The following is a 19317-nucleotide window of genomic DNA, read 5'->3' as shown; positions in this document are numbered from 1 at the left end:
GCAAAATGCTTGACTAGGTATTTCATAAAAGAGGACATCCAAGTGGCTAGTAAACATATAAAAAGCTGTGGAAAAGCCTTTACCAGTCAGGGAAATGCCAATTAAAACCTCAGTGAAAAACACCACTACATATTCACCAGAGTGACAAAAAGTAAGTAATTGGAAATAACAAGTGTTACACAGATAAGAAGCATTGGGAAGTCTCACAGTAGTGTAAAGCAGCACGACCATTATGGCAATTATTCAACATTATCTAACAAACTAGAATTTGTACATGTCCTTGTGTTACCATCTATTCCAAAGAACACACCCTGAACAAACACTCATCCATATCTACCAGATACAAATACGTGAATGTTCACTCCAGCACTGCTCATAAGAATCAGAAACTGAGAACAACCCAAGTGTCCATCAGCAGATAAATGGATAACTAGATTATTATAGATGGCATATTCATGCAGTGGAATATTACACAGCAATTAAAATAAGTAAGTTGTTCTAGACATAATCTTCCAAACAAAAACAAACATAAAAGCAGATAATAAGAGGAAATCTAAGATGGTGGAGTAGATAAACACCATGTCTGCTTCCATCCATGAACACATGAAAATTGCAACTAAATTACAGAAAAATCAACCTGGAGAACCATCTGAAGTCTGGGTGAACAGGAGTTTTATAACTAAGGATATAAAGAAGAAGCCACGTCAAGACTCGTAGGAGGGGCAGAGAGGCGAACCAGGCTGGTCCCACACCTTTGGCGGTTGAAAACAGGGAGGAATACGTCAGCCGCGCAGGTTACCCCCGGGAGAGTGAAGAACTTCAGGCCCACTCCAGGTTCCCCAGCCGAGAGTACTAGTGCCAGGAAGAAGAGTCCCCCACAACTTCTGGCTGTGAAAAACAGTGGGGATTCCAACCATCCAGGTGGTACAGAAGGCTGTGGGAAACCCAGGTGTCCTTTTAAACAGCCCGCACACAGACTCACTCGTTCATAGTCACTCACCTTGGGCTCCAGTGGAGGGTCCGTGACTTGGGTGGCATCAGAGGCATATGGGGAGCAGACTGAGGTGTGTTGCCTTGAGGCCAGGGCTAGAAGATAGTCGCTATTTTCCCTCTGTGGGGTCATTCTCCCAACAGCTGAGCAGGCGGCCGCCATCTTTAATGCGCTGACTCCGCCTCCCACGTTTATGGCCAAATCTGAATCTGATTGGTCTGGTGAGTTCTGGGGCTCCACCCTGCTGACTACAAAAGTAAGGAAATGATCGCTTCCCACTTCTAGGTAAAAAGAGTTGAGATTGTGAAGAGGCACCGTGGGCATGGGGTTTTGGGGATACTGGAAATATACTATCTCTTTTCCCTCTGTGGTGATCCTATAGATGTTTGCTTTGTCACTATTTTTTAAATTGTACATAAGTGTTTCATATACTCTTTTCTATGTTTGATATCTCACAATTTTAAAAATGATAATAAATTACCTAATCTTGTAGAATTTTTCTTTCATTTGGAAATTTTTAATGCTCTGCTCTTTGTGGCAAAGGATCTTGACAGACCATGTCCTTTCTTTGATACAGGTATCTTTCCTTAGATAAGAATGCAATATAATAAATTTCATAGCCCTTACATTGCAATTCACAACAGGTGTTTCATAAGTTGGTAATGAAGAAGAGAGAAAATAAGATCAACTAATGGTTTAGTGCTCAGGGCAGGCCCAGTGATTGACACATGGTAGGCACTCAGTGGGAGTTTCTTGCTGACAAAATAGACAGTGGTTGCTGCTGCTGGGACTGACTCAGACAGGGAGTATTTCTCCATCTCTTGTCTTTGGAAGGGTTATTTACAATAGGCCACCTGGTAGATAAGATGCAAGATGTTGTGAGACTTAGGCGTTCCAAGATGTTTTTCAGCCAAAGAAATTTGTGTACATGGCTAACTCTATTTTTGAATGCTTCCCTCAGGACTTGCTTCTTTAATCAGTTCATAGACTATATTTCTGTCCATGGCTTTGGATGGAGCAAAGAAACCATGCATAAACTTATGCTCTGTAAATTGTATCATCTTACCAGTACTCAATACATTGTAGAATCATCTCTTAGAACAATATGATTGTTTATCAACAAATATTAATATTAGATGCTCTGTCTGAGTCTTTTCCAAGCTTACGGCTTTAGGGCAGTGTAAAGCCAGGGTGTTTATGAAGACTCATTTGGCGAGCCAGCAAATACTACATGGAGTGTAGAAATAAATGCTCCTTGAGTCCAAGATGTGGCATGTTTGCGGCCAGGTTAAGATGAGTAGTGTGTACTATCAAACAGCAGTGACATATTCCCATCATGACATAATTGTGCTGTGTCTTGATCTCACTGTGGTTGTTCAAAATGGTTTTAGCTATCAATAGTTGCCAAGTTTCTGAATGAGATGAAAAATATTGGGGCCACTAGGACATCTTTATCGTCTCTGCTTACAAGGGCACATGGGCTAAAAAGGGAAAAAAACTGTAATAAAAGCAGCCAAATAGCCACTTTGAACCTCATGATCCAGAGAGGTCAGCTTCCCAGCTTCAGTTCTGCTTTTGTTGACATGTAACCTTGGACTAGTAGTGTAAGCTCTCTAATCTTCAGTTCCTCACTTGTGTGAGTGATGTGCTTCATGGGTATCCTACATGGGTATACACATGAAAATGAAAGGAAGTGAAAGATGCAAAACTGTTTTGTTGAATATAAAATCCTACACCAGTGTAAGGGTCCTTTTTAATCTTTGCTAATGACACAGTTAATATTTATTACTCATTACCAAAAAATCCAAAGATCAGATGTGTGTGAGGTTTAAAAACAAATCCCCTCCCCCATTTATTAGTCTCCAGAATTGACCACGTTTGACAATTTGGTGTTTATCTTTATATACTTTATGAATATATGTGTATAGTTGTGTGTGTAATTTTTTAACAAAAAAGGGATCATATCTATACTGATCGGTAGAATACTATGCAGTAATTTTTTTGTGAGGTAAATTGTCATATACGTGCATGGAACAATTATATTTTATGTGAAAAAGTTGCAGAACTACATTTATAATATTTGTGTAGACACAGAGTATATGACTTCCTCTGGAAAGACTATATTACAAAGGAATGACATCAACAATGTCAGAATAAAAGGTAGACCAGAGCAAAAAAGTATTGGAAGGGAAAAATATGCAAAAGAAATTGGGAAATAAAATAAAGGAAGCAAAAATGAAAGCAGTCACGATATGATTTTCAAAAGTATTCATTAGGGAATAGAAAAACACTGACAATGAAGTTTCTGCTATGAGCTTTCTTGTTATATATGACTCTCAATAACAGGACATTCAGCCCTGCTGACTAGTTCTTTTTAATGACCCTGTGATAGAAGCTGGCACAAGAGTCTGCCAAGAGAGGAAAGAGGGCTAATCAGTGCTCAATTGTTTTACAGTTTAAAGTTTTCATATCTCATTTTTTAAATGCACAAAATAGCCATAAATTTGTAGGATGGGCAGGAATGACAATCTAATGTCCCCTGAAAATTCAATCCTCGCGTCATCAAGCAACAGAATTTATCGGTAGATATCGTTGTTCCCAACAAATCCTTGCATCATCTCCATCAACAAATTCTATCTCTGTCTATAATCAAAATCAACCTTGAAGCTATCTCCGTTTTTCTATCTTCATCACCACCAACCCAGTTCAAGTTCACTCCTGCCTATTTCCACTGCTGTGGCCTCCTGATTATAGTCTCTCCATTTCCACCTTGGCTCTCCCTCTTCCCCCTTCCATTCCTTTTTCTACAAGAAAAGCAGATCAATCTTTCTAAAGTGCTCCGAGGATGAAAACCGAAATCTTTTGCATGACTTCAAGGGGCTCCACCATCTGTCCCTTGCTCATTTTTTCCCACTTACCTTTAAGGCTTCCAGTTCTGCTAAGATATTTCTCATCTCAGTCTTTGCACATACTGTTCCTGCAAACTGAAATGCTCTTCTCCTACTTTACAGACTTCAGTTTCTCACAGACTTTCCCAGTTCCCTCTTCCCCTAATCTAAATCAACTCACAATTTATAGGTCGATATTTATTTGTATGGTATTGGTTTTATCTGACTTCTCCATTTGTTGAGTCTGTGTAATGACTATATAGAGGTTTGTAATACTATCCTCTGTACTTCTGTGCATACTTGAAATTTACCATAATAAACAGCTTTTAAAATTTCCCTCTGATCTGACAAACTGAGAACAACAATTATTGCCTGAAATTACCATAAACTCAGTTTTCAATTTTGCATTTTAAAAAGTTTACTTTCCTTTTCATGATGAATTTTTGTATTTTTGTTTAGTAATTACATTAGAGACATAAAATATCAGTATTTTAAAACTCCAAACAAGGAAGGTATTGCCTGCAAGAAAGTCAACCTGAAATTAACAACAGATAATCTAAAAGAAAGGTCTGAAATTCAATTGTTCTTTCACTGTCTTTGCCACTGAAGTCTTTTAATTTGAAAATCAGCATTATTATTCAGTGAAAAGGACCCTAGAATAGAGATATAAAACTGCTGATCTAGTTACAGTTTGTCACTTTGAGTGAATCATTTAACCTCACTTCTTTTTTTAAATAATTAATATAATAAAGAGGTAAAGTTCTAAATTTTTATTTCAGATCTAAAATTCCATGTCTCCACACTTGGGAAGACCAAAAGATGAAAGCCATCATAAACAATCCTAATGCTTATTTTTTTTAATGAAGCAAAAACTCAAAAGAAATTTTTTTCTATTCATTCATAAGGGCACGTCACTAGTCATACCAGATGCATCTACAAAGTCAAGAGCAGGAATCACTGTATCTCCTGAAGCAGATCTGATACTATCATTCTTATCTTTTCTGTTAACATATTTGTGCAACATGCTGTAGTACGGTTCCTTCGGATTGAAAGTATATACTGAGGAAATCTGCTGCCACTCTTTCATGCTTGGGGTTTTGGATTCCTTTGGATTCGAGGACTCAAAGAAACATTTAACATTCTCTTTTGCCAATTTGTTTGCATGCTCTGTGGCTTCTCTTTTGAAGATCTGTTGCTCCTGTTCCAAATAGATTTTCCAAAATTTCAGCTGCAGAAAACTAACTGGAGACAGGCATCGGGCGACAGATGTAAAAATCAGAAGGAAGATGATAACAGCTGCTATCAGGACCCAGCCCAGTACCTAAGAAAACACAACAAAATACTAATCTAGTCACCTGTTTCACAAAAAATGTTAAGATCCTCAGATCAAGTTTGAACTACTCAGCAGTCATGATGATGAACAAGCAACAGTTTTAGGTCTTAATCACTTAAGAAAAAGGAGTAGCAGTAACTTCCCAAGCCCCTCAGTAAGTCTGCTGGCTTAGCAAGTCAGTTATATTCCAAGTCACGTCAAGGGGCCAGGGAGATACTTATATATCACTCCACTAGAACTCAAGACGTGGAATTTTGGCAAATCTAATGAACAAGCATTCATTTTCAAGAACCTCTGAGTTTTATATGCCCGGAAGCAGTGTAGGGTGTTGGCTTTAGAGCCAGGAAGACTCATTTTATTGTAACAATTCTTCTGCCTTGCTCTGGCTGGGCAAACAACTTGACGTAGGAGGTAAAGGGTCTAGCGCCGTGTCTGGCCCAGAGTAGGTGCCTGCGACTATATGAGTGCCTTCCCTCTTTCTCATTCAGTTTATTTAAATATTTGCTGCCGGCTCATTAGAAGGAAGAAGCCATTCTAATTTGTCTTCGGTGTCACTTATCTGGTACACGGGCACCAATTTCTACTTCACCCGGTCCGCCCCGCAGAAGCCCGCCTCTCACCGCTCCTCCCCCAGCGTCCTACGCCAGCACCTCACCTGCGACTGGGCCCTGAGCTCCTTCCGGAGGTCCGGCCCTTCGGGAGCGCTGCCCTTGCATGGCACCAGGGGCAGCTGGGCGGCACAGGCGGAGTCACCCCCGGGGCACAAACACCGCACCAGGATGTCGCTTCCACTAGCAGCGCACTCATAGAAGTTGCCCCCGAGTAGCGCCACGGCCAGCCAGGTGAGGGGCGCGACCGCGGCCATCCCGCTGAGCTGTGCACACACCAGGACTCCGCGCCGGCAGGAGCCGCAGCTCGAGCGGGTGCCTGGGGCGCAGCAGCCGGTCAGCAGTCGCCACGTGCGGGCGTTTAGCGCGTAGCCCAGGAGAAAGAGTCCCATCGCGGGTACCAGCAGGAATACCAGGCCATAGGACAGGTTCCAGGTGGCGCTGCAGGGACACTGGAACACTGCGGTGGAGAAGATGCGCTCCCCGCTCGCGGTCAGCAAGGTCACCAGGCCATAGCCCAGAGCGTTGCGATGCTTGAGGTGCAGGTCCAGCACCGCTTGAAACTTCTCCATGGGCCTCCTTCCCCAAGGCGCTGCGGACGCTTCTGCCTCGCCCATGCCCTGCGCCTCGAATGGTTTGGGTGGGCTGGGGTCTGAAGCTTTCAACCGTCTGTCAGGAAACCGCTTTCAAAAAGAGAAGTTTTCTCTGGCCTTACGACCTTTCGCTTTCTTATTTCAACCAAACAAGCCCTGGTTGACAAACCCAAGCACACATGCCATTAACCACCCCTTTCCACAGGCTGCTCCGCAGGTGACCTTTCTCCACCATTTCAGGAAGGCTGACTGAGGACACACTCCGTTCTATTGTAACCTCGGATTCCACCCAGCTGACAACCAACTAGGGGACTTTCTTTACCCTTCCTGCCCCAATGCAGTTGCAACAATACTTTTTACTTGGGCTAACTGGGGAAAATACCAGATTTTCCTCTATTGCAGCCACTCCAAGCTCCTAAGCCGACTCCCAGTCAGACCAAACAGTTAAAAAGAAATTGATCATTTACAGGAAACATTATTCAAGGACAAATTTCTGGTTTCTCTTTAATAAGCTAATTCACAAGAAAGCCCAGTTCAAGTTCTAGTACCTCCATGATGTCCTGTCCCCTTCCTGTCCCCCTTTGGACAGAACCTCTGGTGTCATTCACCCTGACTGTTTTCTTCTCTGCCTGCTCTCCCACAGACTAAGGACATTAGACTAAATATATCATATTGAGTTCTACCTCTTTGTTCTTCCTCCCAGATATGTCCTGACAGTGTCAGTACCTGGAGGAGTGTCAAATTCTTTCTCAGTGATCGTCAGGTTGATCACTGTGGGGGAGGGGGTACATGGTTCTTCATAAATACTATTGGAACCAAAAACCTTTCAAACTGCAGCTACATCTAACAAGCATGTTGTTTCTTCCTCCCAACTTTAGTTTTCTCAAAGCACATTGCTTTGACACAAACTGTAACCGCTTCTGTGAAACTGAGCCTTACTCTGTGTGGTTCCAGAGGTGAGATGTACTTGAAAGAAGAGGGCCTTTGAAGTTAGGTGCAGTGTGTGTGTGATAAGTTAGCCCCATAAGACTCAGCATTCTCATTAGTAAAAGCAGGATAATAGTTAATAGTGCTCACAATTCAAGACTGTTGAGACGAGTAAATTGAGTCGCGTATGTCAAGCAACTTTACATACAGGGTGTGCCCATTAAATGAATACTCAATGTGAGGGATTACCTCTTACATTGCAACTCTGGGAATCGATAACAAACAACTGTTGCACATAATTTAAGAATCCAAATGAATGCTCAGCTGTAGACCAAAGGTTTTATTCAGTGACTCAGTGATTCTCTACTACCTTAAAAGAATTGGTGTGCCCTTAGCTGTCCACCTTACAGCACAAAGGGTGTCAGGATATGGAGTCTGGGTGGGCAGGTCACAGTGAACCAGTTGCTGTTGGCACCCATCCACTAGGTTTGCTTTATTTATTTGGGGGGAAAAGTAGCTTATGGAACCGAGTGAATTGTGAGAGCAGGGGCAAGAAATGTACTATTCTTTTCTTAGTTCAACTTAACCTCTTTGCTGCTTCCCACCACCAGTGCCTGACATAAGACTACCATTCCATAGCATTTGGGTGAATAGCTATGCTCACTGTGTGAGTCTTCAGAAGCGTGCCCAGATCAGGTCCTTACTGTCATACAGGACAGTTGGGCCCTGTTCTCTGAGATTAGACCAGGTCCTGCCAGACTCCCTAAAAACTTGCAGCAAAGTTGCGTGTTTGAGGCGGATCGCTTGTGCTCTATCATCTCTGTAAATTCTACATCTCCAAAATAGAAAAATCTTTCTTCCCTTGTCCCTCATGGGACTCTGCTCTTCTTACTACTAGAGTCTTCTTCACCCCCGTCTCATACTCTTCTAAGATGTTTCCTCCCCCTCCACACTTTCCATATACCATCATGAATAAATCCCACTATATCCACAACATTTCTGCAGATGGCTTTATCCAAATGTCCCTTAACTGTAACCTAATGTTATCTTTCCATTCTATCCTCTTGAGTGAGGTTTATTTATTCTCCCACATTTCTCAAAGCAAGAGGAAGGGCTGGCATTCTCCCATTGCTATGTCCAAACCTGGGCTTTCCCACTATTTTCTAATGGTTTGTTCTCCCCTGAGGAGGCTCAAGCTATTCAGCACGACCTCCGCCTCCACCTCACTCCTGCCATCTCTTAATTCTCTCTGCATTTATTAAGACTTTTGTATTTGGCGACAGCCTTCCTTTTCTCCCTAAACCCTGTTATTTAGTCAAGGATTTGGTTTTAAATATTTTTAGTTATAGAAACTTTTATCTTATCAGTCCCCTGTCCTGAATGGAGTAATTCCTTTTTAGCCAATTTATTAATTTGTTCATTCAATCATGCATTTCAATGTTTATACGCTAGGTACCTATTAAAGTACCTGGGATAATTAGATGATACAACAGGAACAAGAAAAACAGACACCTTGCTTTCATTGAGTTTACATTATAGTGGAGAAGATATAGATAATTGGGGGGAGGGGTCCTCAAGGTCGTGCAGATAATTATAATGGAATCATGTGGAGTGTCCTGAGAAAGTCTCTATGAGAAGACATTTAAGCAGAAATTTGAATGACCAAGGCTCTGGGGTGCCAAGGAGCTTGGTATTCTGTGGTTGGAAAGAAAGCCAGGGTGATGGGGGTATTGAGGTTTAGGAGGAAGGTGGCACATCATGAGGGCAGCACTACAGGTAGGAGGTCAGGTTGAGGGGCTTTATAGACCAGAGTATGTAGTTTACAATCCTGCCCCTGAAACTCATTACAGACTGACCTGCATCCTGACCTATTTATTATCCTGTTATATTGTGTCTCCAATCAGTACATCCTGGGGTTGCCACCACTGTGTTCCCCCCGTCATGGATCTGCCAGACACCAGTGATCATTCTGTCCTTATTACAGGTTCCTATAGCCATGAAAGTCTGGGTTCTGCCTGCCAGCCTGAATTTTCTCCCAGAACATGCAGCTGAGTCTAGGACCCTGCCATCTACCCCCACCACCTCTGGAACAGTGGCTGGTTCTATTTCTGGGTCTATTGAAGATCACCCAGCCCTTTATACCCAGCCTTGCTCTGAGAGGACGTGGCTCAGAAGTTCAACCCTTACTGGAAATATAGTAACTTAGTGGAAATATACTAATGGTGAGGAGAGGATTCAAGAATTTTCTCCTAGTGTAGACTAGATAATATTTGAAAGACCTTTACACTTTTTGAAAATCTATAACTGAACACCAATTTACTTCAGCTTTTAGGAAATGAGTGAGAGATTCTCATGTTAAGCACATTAGAAAACCAGTGGTTACGGGTTTTTTTTTGTTTTAACTGCAGTCCTTTGTTTCTCCACACTATCATTGTCAGGAATCACAAAACATTTCTTAGATAAGAAAGAAATGAAACTCTTGAAAGGAAGTTCACGTTCATACTGTGAATCTGAAAGTTCTGTGCAGTCATGTTCAAGGAAGCTAGCTCTCAAGCATTGTTCTCTGGAGCTCTCATGAGAACTCAGAATAATGGGATGGCCTGGTTGGAATATGACCGCTAGATCTTAGCACGGTGTCAATCCTGCCCTCAAGAGCCACCCATGAGAGTAAAATCAAATTAAGGCTCATGTATCTTTTAAGTATCCACCGTGTGCAAGACACAACTGTAGATGTCAAAATTAACAAGTACATTTAGAAAGTCTGACACTCTTAATCTTAAAAAATACCTTTCTGCATGTTACAATTTGTAGATACATTGTTTATATTAGGTAATATATTTGAAAATCTGGAACCTATTGTTATCTTAAGATTTTTGAATGACTAGACAGTTCTTCCTATGGAAGTATAAACAAAAAGAAAAAAGATCAAACCTTTTTTTGCTTGGCACAGGAGTGTCATTTGTTAAATGGAAACCCTACCATATTTCAAATGCCAACCTTGTGACAAACTGTAGCTAGGTCTATCCAGAGAGAAACAGAGCGACACCAGGGACAAGATAGGGCTGTGGACAGGTTTCAGGTACAGCTGAAGGCCACCTGGCCACCCACTGCAACCCACTTTCATCAGAGTCACCAAGCCACAGTGGGGGATCGGGGGCTGCCGGCCTTGGCAGAGCAGGGACTCTCCCACAACTTCCTTCCTGCCCCGCTCAGATCGTTTACTCAGTAGAGTCGTCTGGTATGTAGCACTCATCTTCCCCACTACCTAGCGTGTTTCCCCACTATCTTCCCATACCCACACATACCTGAGTTCCTTAAGGGAGGGGTTTTCTTTTTACTTTAACTGTAGACAGCAACCAAAGGGAAATAACTATTTTTCTATAATTTTTATTAGATTCTTTAAAGAGGTTTCACTTTCTTTCTTGGAAGCAAGCAATGGACTAAGCCTGAATAGGTTTCGTGGACACCAGACTGAGAGCTTGACTGTCTGTGACTCTACTTTGGCCTTTGACCTCCTCCAGGAGTGTCAGGCACCTGCAGTACTTACCTCATTAAGTTCATTTAAGTGTGGCTATTAATCACTCTTCTGGCTCTTCTCCTAACTCAGTGACTATTCACCTCAGTCTCCCTGCCAGGCTCCTCCTCCTCCTAACCATTAACACTGGTAGTCATTAACATTCAATCCTTACCCCACACACTTCCTAAGTAATCTCATTTTGGAGGCACCACTGACTAGATGTGTGACATTGGGCAAACTAATTGACCTCTCTGTGCCTCAGTTCTCTCATCTATAAAAAGAAAATAATAATGTTTTCTGCCTCATTTGGGTGGTTGTGAAAATTAAATGAGTCGATACATATAACATTCTTAGAATAGTGCCTGGCACATAGTAAATGCTCAAAAAGTGTCGGTTTTCATTATTCTCCTTTCCCATAGCTTTGACAACCAACTGTATGTTACCATTTCCACATCTTCATTTCCTAAGTTCTAGATAGACACTTCTGATTGCAGAGCCAGTATTTCCATTTGTGCGTCCAGCAGTCACCTCAAACCCAAAATAGAACTCATTTTACCCTAAAACTTATTTCTCCCACAGAAATTTTAAGTCAGTTAAGGATATTAGTCTTTCAAGCTGAAAAACTCAGTGTCAGCTGTGGGTGCCACTCCATTTTCTGTGCAGCTTGGTCTGTCTCAGGACTGTCCCTCATATCGGACCTCTCCACTTTGCTATCACTGACCAGACCCTTCATGCTTCACCCCACTCTAGTTTACACCACACAATCCTATCAGAGTTAATTTCCTGAAAAAGGAATCTGAATATGCGCTAGAAACTGTTATTCACAGGTGAACAGGATACAGGGTACAAAAGCTCATAGCATTATAGTTTGTATTAGGCAACAGCTGGTTTAAAAAAAATCAAAAAACAAATATCCAATAATAGCAGACAAGATAAACTGAAATATGCAAACGAGAATACTATACAGCAATGAAAATAAATAAATGCTGCTACAGTAACAAGTGATAACAAAGATGAGTTAAAAACACAATGTTGCGTAATAGAAATCAAACACAAATGATTCCATTCAGAACGAGTCTAGAAAGAGCCAAAACTAAACTTTATTTTCTGAGGATGTAACAAAACTATAAAGAAAACCACAGTAGTGATTAAGAAACACTAAGACAGTGGGCTTGAATGGGATTATGCTTGGAGTAGGGAGAAGTGGGGTGTTCACAATATTCTATTTCTATGCCAGGGTGAGGGTTACAGAAGTCTCTGCTTTATGATTTTGCTTCGTTCAGTATATTTGTTTTAGTTTTCTGGCTGTGGGTTACATTTCTCAGCTCATAAGCAGGAAAAAAAAAGAAATCCAATTACATTATTTTCCAGTTGAAAACCTCCAGTGCTCCCAATTGTCAAAAACACAAGTTTTATACTCCTTATGTTGTCACAGAAGCTCTTCCTAGTCTAGCTCCACCCATCTCAGCCTCACTCCCACGCACCCCAGTTTCCAACAGCACTGAACCCCCCACACACACACAGTACCTGAACTCATATCATGGTCTTCTTCCTCAATTCTATGTCTTCTCACTTGCTCTTAACGCTGCCTTGAATGACATATCTCTGCTCTTCACCTGACAAACTGCTCTCTTCCTTTTATACTCAGCCCGATATCATTTTTTCACTGAAGTTATCTTAAAATCTCCAAGCAGAGTTAGTGTTTCTGTTTCATTGCTCCCACACCATTAAAAAAAAATAAATAATGCTGCAGTAGTTCTTAAAGTATCTATTGCAACATTCCTTCCCAGAGTTCTGTCTTCCCTGCCAATCCGGGAGCTCCCAGAGAGCCAGGACTTCTTGTTCATCACGGCACCCCTCAGTAAAGTCAGCCGTTCCCTTTCCTCAACTCTCTTCTCAAACTGAGGTAGGCCTCACTAGATTGCATATTAGCGTTATCTCCTTTCAAAGCTGTTTCAACTGAGGTCATTCAATTTTTGTGAAAATTAAAGTGAGATAGTTTAAAGAACCCAGCACAGTATTTAGAATATTTTAGTTTCACAACTACATTTTATAAAAGATTTTTTTAACAGTGGTGACTAGGAAATGTACTAGAGGGCGCTAATTCACCGCCATAATAGGCTATTGTGCTCTATGGGGCGTTAACACTTAACTTGCTCACCTAACTGGTATCCAAAGAAAAGAATCAGATATTTACCGTAGTAAACATAATATCAGCCATCTTTGTTCAATGAAATGAATTAATATAGTTCAAACATTTAAGTCTATAACTCACTTGAAAATATTTTGGGGAAGAACAATCCAACAGCCAGATTGATGGCATTATAAACTTGTTTTCATCCCTGTTTATTCCCCAACCGAGTGTTGGCCCAACTAGCAGTGGAAAAGTCAAAGCAGGCAATGTTTATTTAGATGATACCCTTACCTGCCCTAGCAAGGTGTTTCCCTAACTGTAAAATGGGAGGGGTAGACTATATTATCTTCAGGGTCCCTTTCAACTCTAACATTCTAAAATACACAATTCTAGTTCTAGAAAAGAACAGGCATGATCTCCAAAAATACAAACAAGTAAGAACAAAATTTAGTCAAAAGTGAAAACAAAGATTTTAAAATATCTGCCAAAACAGGGGGAAATAAATCCAAAACTGCAGTTCCATTTTTTTTCCTTTCATATAATGCTGGTGCTTCAAAAGCAATGTGAGTGACAAGTGATTGACTACCTGAAAGATGCATTAACTGTGAAATATTTTCTAGCCTCTTCGATATCTCCATGCCTGTTAATAATTATTTCAGCCAAATGTTTGTCTTCTTTAGGAGGAGGTAATAAAGTAGGCTTATTTTATATAAAGTATTAGCCAGCCAGTTGAAAGCATTATAGTTTTACAATGACTTCATTCATTTCAATCATCTGAAAAACCACAAACATTTTATGAGTAAAGAGCAAAGTCTGGAGAACAACACTAAATTCAGAGGTGGATATGAAGAAATTAGTAAATAATTTGTTTTTATGTTTATGAAGTTCTACTATGAAAGAATCAAAGCGACTCAAAGTTTGGGTACAAGATGAGACTGCAAACAGAAAGTAGAAGTCTGGTATTTGTACTGATGATGTATCTTGTGCTCTCTGTAAGCCATGCTGCAGGATTCTAAACTATGACAAATACTTGTAGTAATTTCTAAAATATGAGATGTCCTTCAATCTATCTTATTTTAAAAATCTTTGACAAAAAACATTTTTGCTTACTCTTTTTGGTTTTACAGGATTAACGGTAAAACATTGTAGTGAGACTTTAATAGTTTCAATAATTTTATGGTCATCACTCAATAATTTAAGTGATTATAATGTGGCATTTTGAACACTCCAAATAATTAAAAACAAATATCAAAACATTGTTTTATTTTGAGCTTCATGCAATAGCCCATAATAATTACTGGCTGTGTGTTTTATGGTCACATTTCTTAACTTCTCTGAACCTAGCTTCCTAATTTATAAGATGGGGCTGTAGCTAGTATCTTCCTTATGGAATTGGTATGCAAATGTGTGCAATGCTCTCGAACTCTATTTGGCCTCAGTAATATGGGTATTATTATCATTGCTATCCAGTATGCTGTAACATAAAAATGGTGTAAACATGGACTGAGCCATGTTTTCATGAATTTTAGCACATTTTATAAAATAAGCCTAGCATGTGGGCTCTTTACATCCTATTTTAACAACAAAACTTGTTTTACAGAATTATCAAATAGTCTTTCATTCCCTACTTCTTCCTCTGGCATCCAAATTACTTTTTTACACTAAAAAAAATGACCACTCCTTAGCAGTGAATTCACAAAGGTGAATCATCTGTAAGGCTCTTAAATATCCACTAGGCAACACAGAAATTCTCGTTAGAAATAGAGAAAAAAGTGTATAACTTATATGAGATACTCCCTTTGCCAGTCTTTTTCAGGAAACCCCGTGTACTCTGAGGTGCCACGGTGTGACTCGGCGTGTGTAGAGGTGTGGCTGCCAGGCCAGCTCAATAACCAACCCCCTCAGCCACACTGTCCGCCCACATCGCTTGCACCCAGACCGTATTGTCCTAGTATGTTCTCTAGGAAGTCAGCTGTGCTGGTGAGGCCTTGCTTGCTGGATTGCACAATGTTAGGAACTCAGAAGGCATTCTCACGGGCAACTGCTGAAGCTTAGCAACCGTCTGTTGATGCCTGTGGTTTACAACATCCCACACAAACGGGGTGTTATTGTAAGTGGTGCTTTGGCATCTGGGCTTTCCATCCCACTTGGGACCATCACGTGTATTAGCAATAACAGCTATATAGCAGCTGCACGTGTATCTTGTGAACGTCTATCTTTCTGATGTACCCTGTGGTGGAGCTTGAATTTTAGGGCCACCACAGCCCAGGGTGGCAATGTTGAAACAGCTCCAGGGTCCAGCAGGAGCATCACAGCTATGTGGGAGGTTAGTGATGTTATTAGTTCGGTGTAAGAGCTGGAGGTCTGTATGTGATGGTCTTTGAGGACCACCATCTTCTGTGCTCTGTTCATTTATTGTCAATCATCAAGTCTGTTTTGAATAAGACATTTGTGCCAGTCACTGTGTAAGAACCAAGTATACATAAGGAGTGAGAGATAAAATCCCTGCCCTCAAGGAGTGTAGTCTAGTGGGGGAGACAGATGGAGCAGCGGTTTTTAGGATCTTTTTAAGTGTGAGCTACCTGAGGGAAGTATTCAGTAATAGTGATGTTTTAATATGTTACTGCAGTTTATATGTCAACTTTGACTTTGAAAAAAGTTCTGTGGATTCATCTTTCAAAATAATCACATTTACCTCTTTTCAGTTCTTTTTGTATCAAGAACAGAGCTTTAATATATACAGTGCTCTAAGAATTCTCCTCAAAACTCTAATAAATGACATGGACCCATCCTGTCAGTAAAACAAATTCCTTAGAGAGTGGGGTGAAGGAGCTAAGAAATCGAGATTATCTGCACAAGAAGTAAATAAATAGGATTTTCTTATATTTTAGGAGCCGTCTCTTGTCCAGGACAAAATTAAAAAGTGGTAAACAACAAATGCTGAAAAGTAGAAATAGGGAAAACTGACAAGATGTTCTCCTCACACAGAAAGCTATCCTGTATTACTATTTCTTTGAAAGAAAAAGAAGGTGCCTAAACCAGTGAAAACTTATTCAGAAAACAATTCCTAATACATACTAAAGTCATTTTTCATTGTTTAATTTGGAAAGTGCTGGGCTGACTGAAATGCTTTTAGAAGCTGTTGCTTGAAGAAATTCTACTTTAAACCAAAGCCTCAAAATCCCATCCCAAATCATGAGTGTTTCCTTTGGGATTCACCACTAAAATCATATGATCCTCCCATGACAAAGACTTCCCAATAACTAATTTCTGGAGACATGCAGAAAAAGCAGCACTTTTACTTTTTCCATTTAAAAGGGAATCCAAATGCCTGGGATAATCAGAAGAATGCTCATACAATTGGCACTATTCTCAAAAATTAAATGGAGGGTGAAAAGGGAGACATCCTCTCCACCCCCTTCTAACTTTCCAGTCTTGTTTTCTACCACCATCCATTACACACCTTGCACTCTCGGCCACACCAGTCTAGGTGAAGCCCCTGAAACAGGCAGGCTGAAAAGAGAAATGGCAGGAAGATTTGAATAATTTCCTAAATGTATTCAGGGAAAGTCAGGTAATTGGGACAGAGCCATGGCAGGCAACCATGTTCTTTTACAGCTAGTGGGACTCAGAGACACAGACATTCTGAGGGCCCATTGGTTTATCATCTTTTGACCAAAATTCCTTCAAAATATACATTCCTTTGGTTATTGGTTTTACCTGTGAGCTGAGTCTTAAATATTCCCTCTCTAGACTTAGTTAAGGAGCTGATTATCTCCTACTTAGACTATGGAAATAGCCTCCTAATCTCCTTCCCATTGGGTCCATCCTGTATGTTGAAGTTAAAGTTGTCTTTCTAAAATGCAAATCTGATTATTTAAGAAGAAAAATCTTGGGCTGGTCCGGTGGCTCAGGCGGTTAGAGCTCCAGGCTCCTGACTCCGAAGGCTGCCAGTTTGATTCCCACATGGGCCAGTGGGCTCTCAACCACAAGGTTGCCAGTTTGATTCCTCGAGTCCCACAAGAGACGGTGGGCTCTGCCCCCTGCAACTAAGATTGAACATGGCACCTTGAGCTGAGCTGCCTCCCAGATGGCTCAGTTGGTTGGAGCGCGGGCTCTCAACTGGTGGGTTGCGCCCCCCGCAACTAGCAACGGCAACTGGACCTGGAGCTGAGCTGCGCCCTCCACAACTAAGACTGAAAGGACAACAACTTGAAGCTGAACGGCACCCTCCACAACTAAGATTGAAAGGATAACAACTTGACTTGGAAAAGAGTCCTGGAAGTACACACTGTTCCCCAATAAAGTCCTGTTCCCCTTCCCCAATAAAATCTTTAAAAAAATAAAAATGAAAAATAAAGAAGAAAAATCTTTCAATAGCTCTCCATTGTTGGCAGTGACTTCCAATTAGAGGGAAATCCTCCTTTAGAATGTATGGAAAATGGAGGCATATCAGCACCACCTCAAGGATTTTTCAAAACCACACCACACACACACACACACACACACACACACACACACACACACAGAGATACACAACATCACCATATCATCTCCCCTCACTCAAATCCCTTTTGCTTCCTCCACATAGATCACCCGATAAAAATCACTGCTGTGCTGGCTCAGTAATGGGTATTTTTTGTACCCCTCAGTTATGCTGAGGCATGAAAAATGTGAGGAGCCCTCACTCCAGAATACAGTCCCAATTCCTTAGCATGCCATACAAACTCCTGCACAATATACTCCCTGTTTTCCTTTCCAGTCTCACCTTCAGCCATTCCTCATTACATGCCCTGGGAGCCAACCACACCAATCTGGGTGAGTTTTTGGACGAGACTTGGTTTTTCATACTGGTTTCTTTATGCGATTCCATTACTCAGAATGCATTTCTCCTCTTACACAGCTAGAGTGTTTCCATTTAACCTAAGAAGGCACTAACAATTGTATCTTCTGATGGAATCCACTTATGTGTCTCCTCTTGGATGTTTAGAAAGTATACAAGCTCCTGGACTCAACCTCCCCATACTTGTTCCTCCTGCAGCCTGCCACATCTCAGTTAATCGCAATTCCATTCTTTCAGCTGACTTCCCACCTCAGAACCCAAGTCTGCTGCAACCTGTGAGGGCATGTATGATCAGATCTTGCTTGCACCATTCTCTTCTCTCCTACTCTGCACTGGCCTCCTAGTCCTGAAACACACCAAACATATACTGCCCTCTAGGCTTTGTAACTGCTGTTCTGCCTGGAATTCTCTTCTCATAGGTGTCTCCATAGTTCATACCTTCATTTCTTTCAAGTCCCTGTTCATATAGCATCACGTTTGAAAGCACTTTTTATACAATAGCATTTTATAAATACTGAATACTGACTTAACCAAAAATGATGCTAGTTCTGTTAGAAGGTTGGGGATGAATAAAATCAGTATGAAGACAGAATAAGACAGCTAAATCCTCTCCTTCAGAGGGAGGAAGTTTTAGACCTTATCATAAACAAGGATATAATGGATACAACAGCTAAGATTATCAGAAATTGGTTACTTCTGGGAAGCACGAATCAAAACTGAGAAGGGATTGGGCAGATTTTTTAAAATACAAGCCTTCTAGCACTATTTTATTTTTTCAATTATGTGTGTTTGCAATTTATACAAAAAAAAAAATAAAAAAAATGCACAACCCAAACCAAAAAATAAACCCCCAAAAGAAAGAGGGAAACTATACAGCCAAGGAAAAGAAAAGTCATTATGCAACTTTGACTTTTATTTTTCACATGCTGACTACATGTCTTGTTTAACAGTTTGAACCTGTCTATTAAAATAGATGACCAAGAATTAAACATTTAGACCATGTAATAGAATGTATGATGTCTCTATCATTTCCTCAAAACTGTCAGTACTTCACTGACATTACATAGGATAAAGCAAATATCTAGCTGAATGAAACATTGCTGGAACAATATCACCTTTGCCAGTAAGGTAAATAAGTCGCACAAACTGACCTCTTCTCAACATGAACATAAAGAGGCGAGAATCAAGCCAATGGACTTTGCCAATGGAAATAAGCAGAGCTAAGCACAGGGCAGGGAGTGGGAGAGAGGAGAGCTCCCTCTGCTGAAGTCTGTTTCCTCCTCTGCAGATTTTGGAGGCTCCATCAGATTATCATCTCAAGTTTCTTTTTTTAGCATGAAACTTCAAGTTAGACCCTCACACACCTCCTAACCCCTTTTATTTCCTGTAATCGATGACACAGATGACCATATGTCCTAGTTTTCCTAGAAGAGTCTTGGTTTATATCTGTTATTTGCTCCTCCTTTAACTCTCAAAAGCGCCC

The 19317-nt window shown here is 40.9% G+C and overlaps 2 protein-coding genes across 4 annotated transcripts in view; both read right to left on the bottom strand.

Moving 5' to 3' along the window:
- The window catches only part of CALHM5 (calcium homeostasis modulator family member 5), a 75197-nt gene extending 71161 nt beyond the window's left edge, over positions 1–4036 (bottom strand). For all 3 annotated transcript variants that reach the window (XM_074333470.1, XM_074333472.1, XM_074333471.1), the window contains exons 1-2: positions 3910–4036; positions 1001–1239 (exon numbers count right to left, since the gene is read on the bottom strand). In XM_074333470.1, coding sequence (XP_074189571.1) covers positions 1001–1047 — 47 coding nt within the window. In that variant the 5' untranslated portion in view covers positions 1048–1239; positions 3910–4036. The remainder of the gene's footprint in view (positions 1–1000; positions 1240–3909) is intronic.
- CALHM6 (calcium homeostasis modulator family member 6) lies at positions 3245–6687 on the bottom strand. Its single transcript, XM_019741334.2, has 2 exons — positions 5868–6687; positions 3245–5200 (listed from the first exon to the last, which is right to left on the bottom strand). Exons 1-2 carry the CDS (start codon positions 6435–6437, stop codon positions 4778–4780), a joined length of 993 nt encoding a protein of 330 aa, XP_019596893.2. The 5' UTR covers positions 6438–6687; the 3' UTR covers positions 3245–4777.
- Between the last annotated feature and the right edge of the window lie 12630 nt (positions 6688–19317).

The sequence above is a fragment of the Rhinolophus sinicus genome, linkage group LG05, assembly GCF_036562045.2.
Source record: "Rhinolophus sinicus isolate RSC01 linkage group LG05, ASM3656204v1, whole genome shotgun sequence".
Lineage (NCBI taxonomy): Eukaryota > Metazoa > Chordata > Mammalia > Chiroptera > Rhinolophidae > Rhinolophus > Rhinolophus sinicus.
Note: the sequence above shows the minus strand (reverse complement) of the source record. Positions and strands in the feature narration are given on the sequence as shown.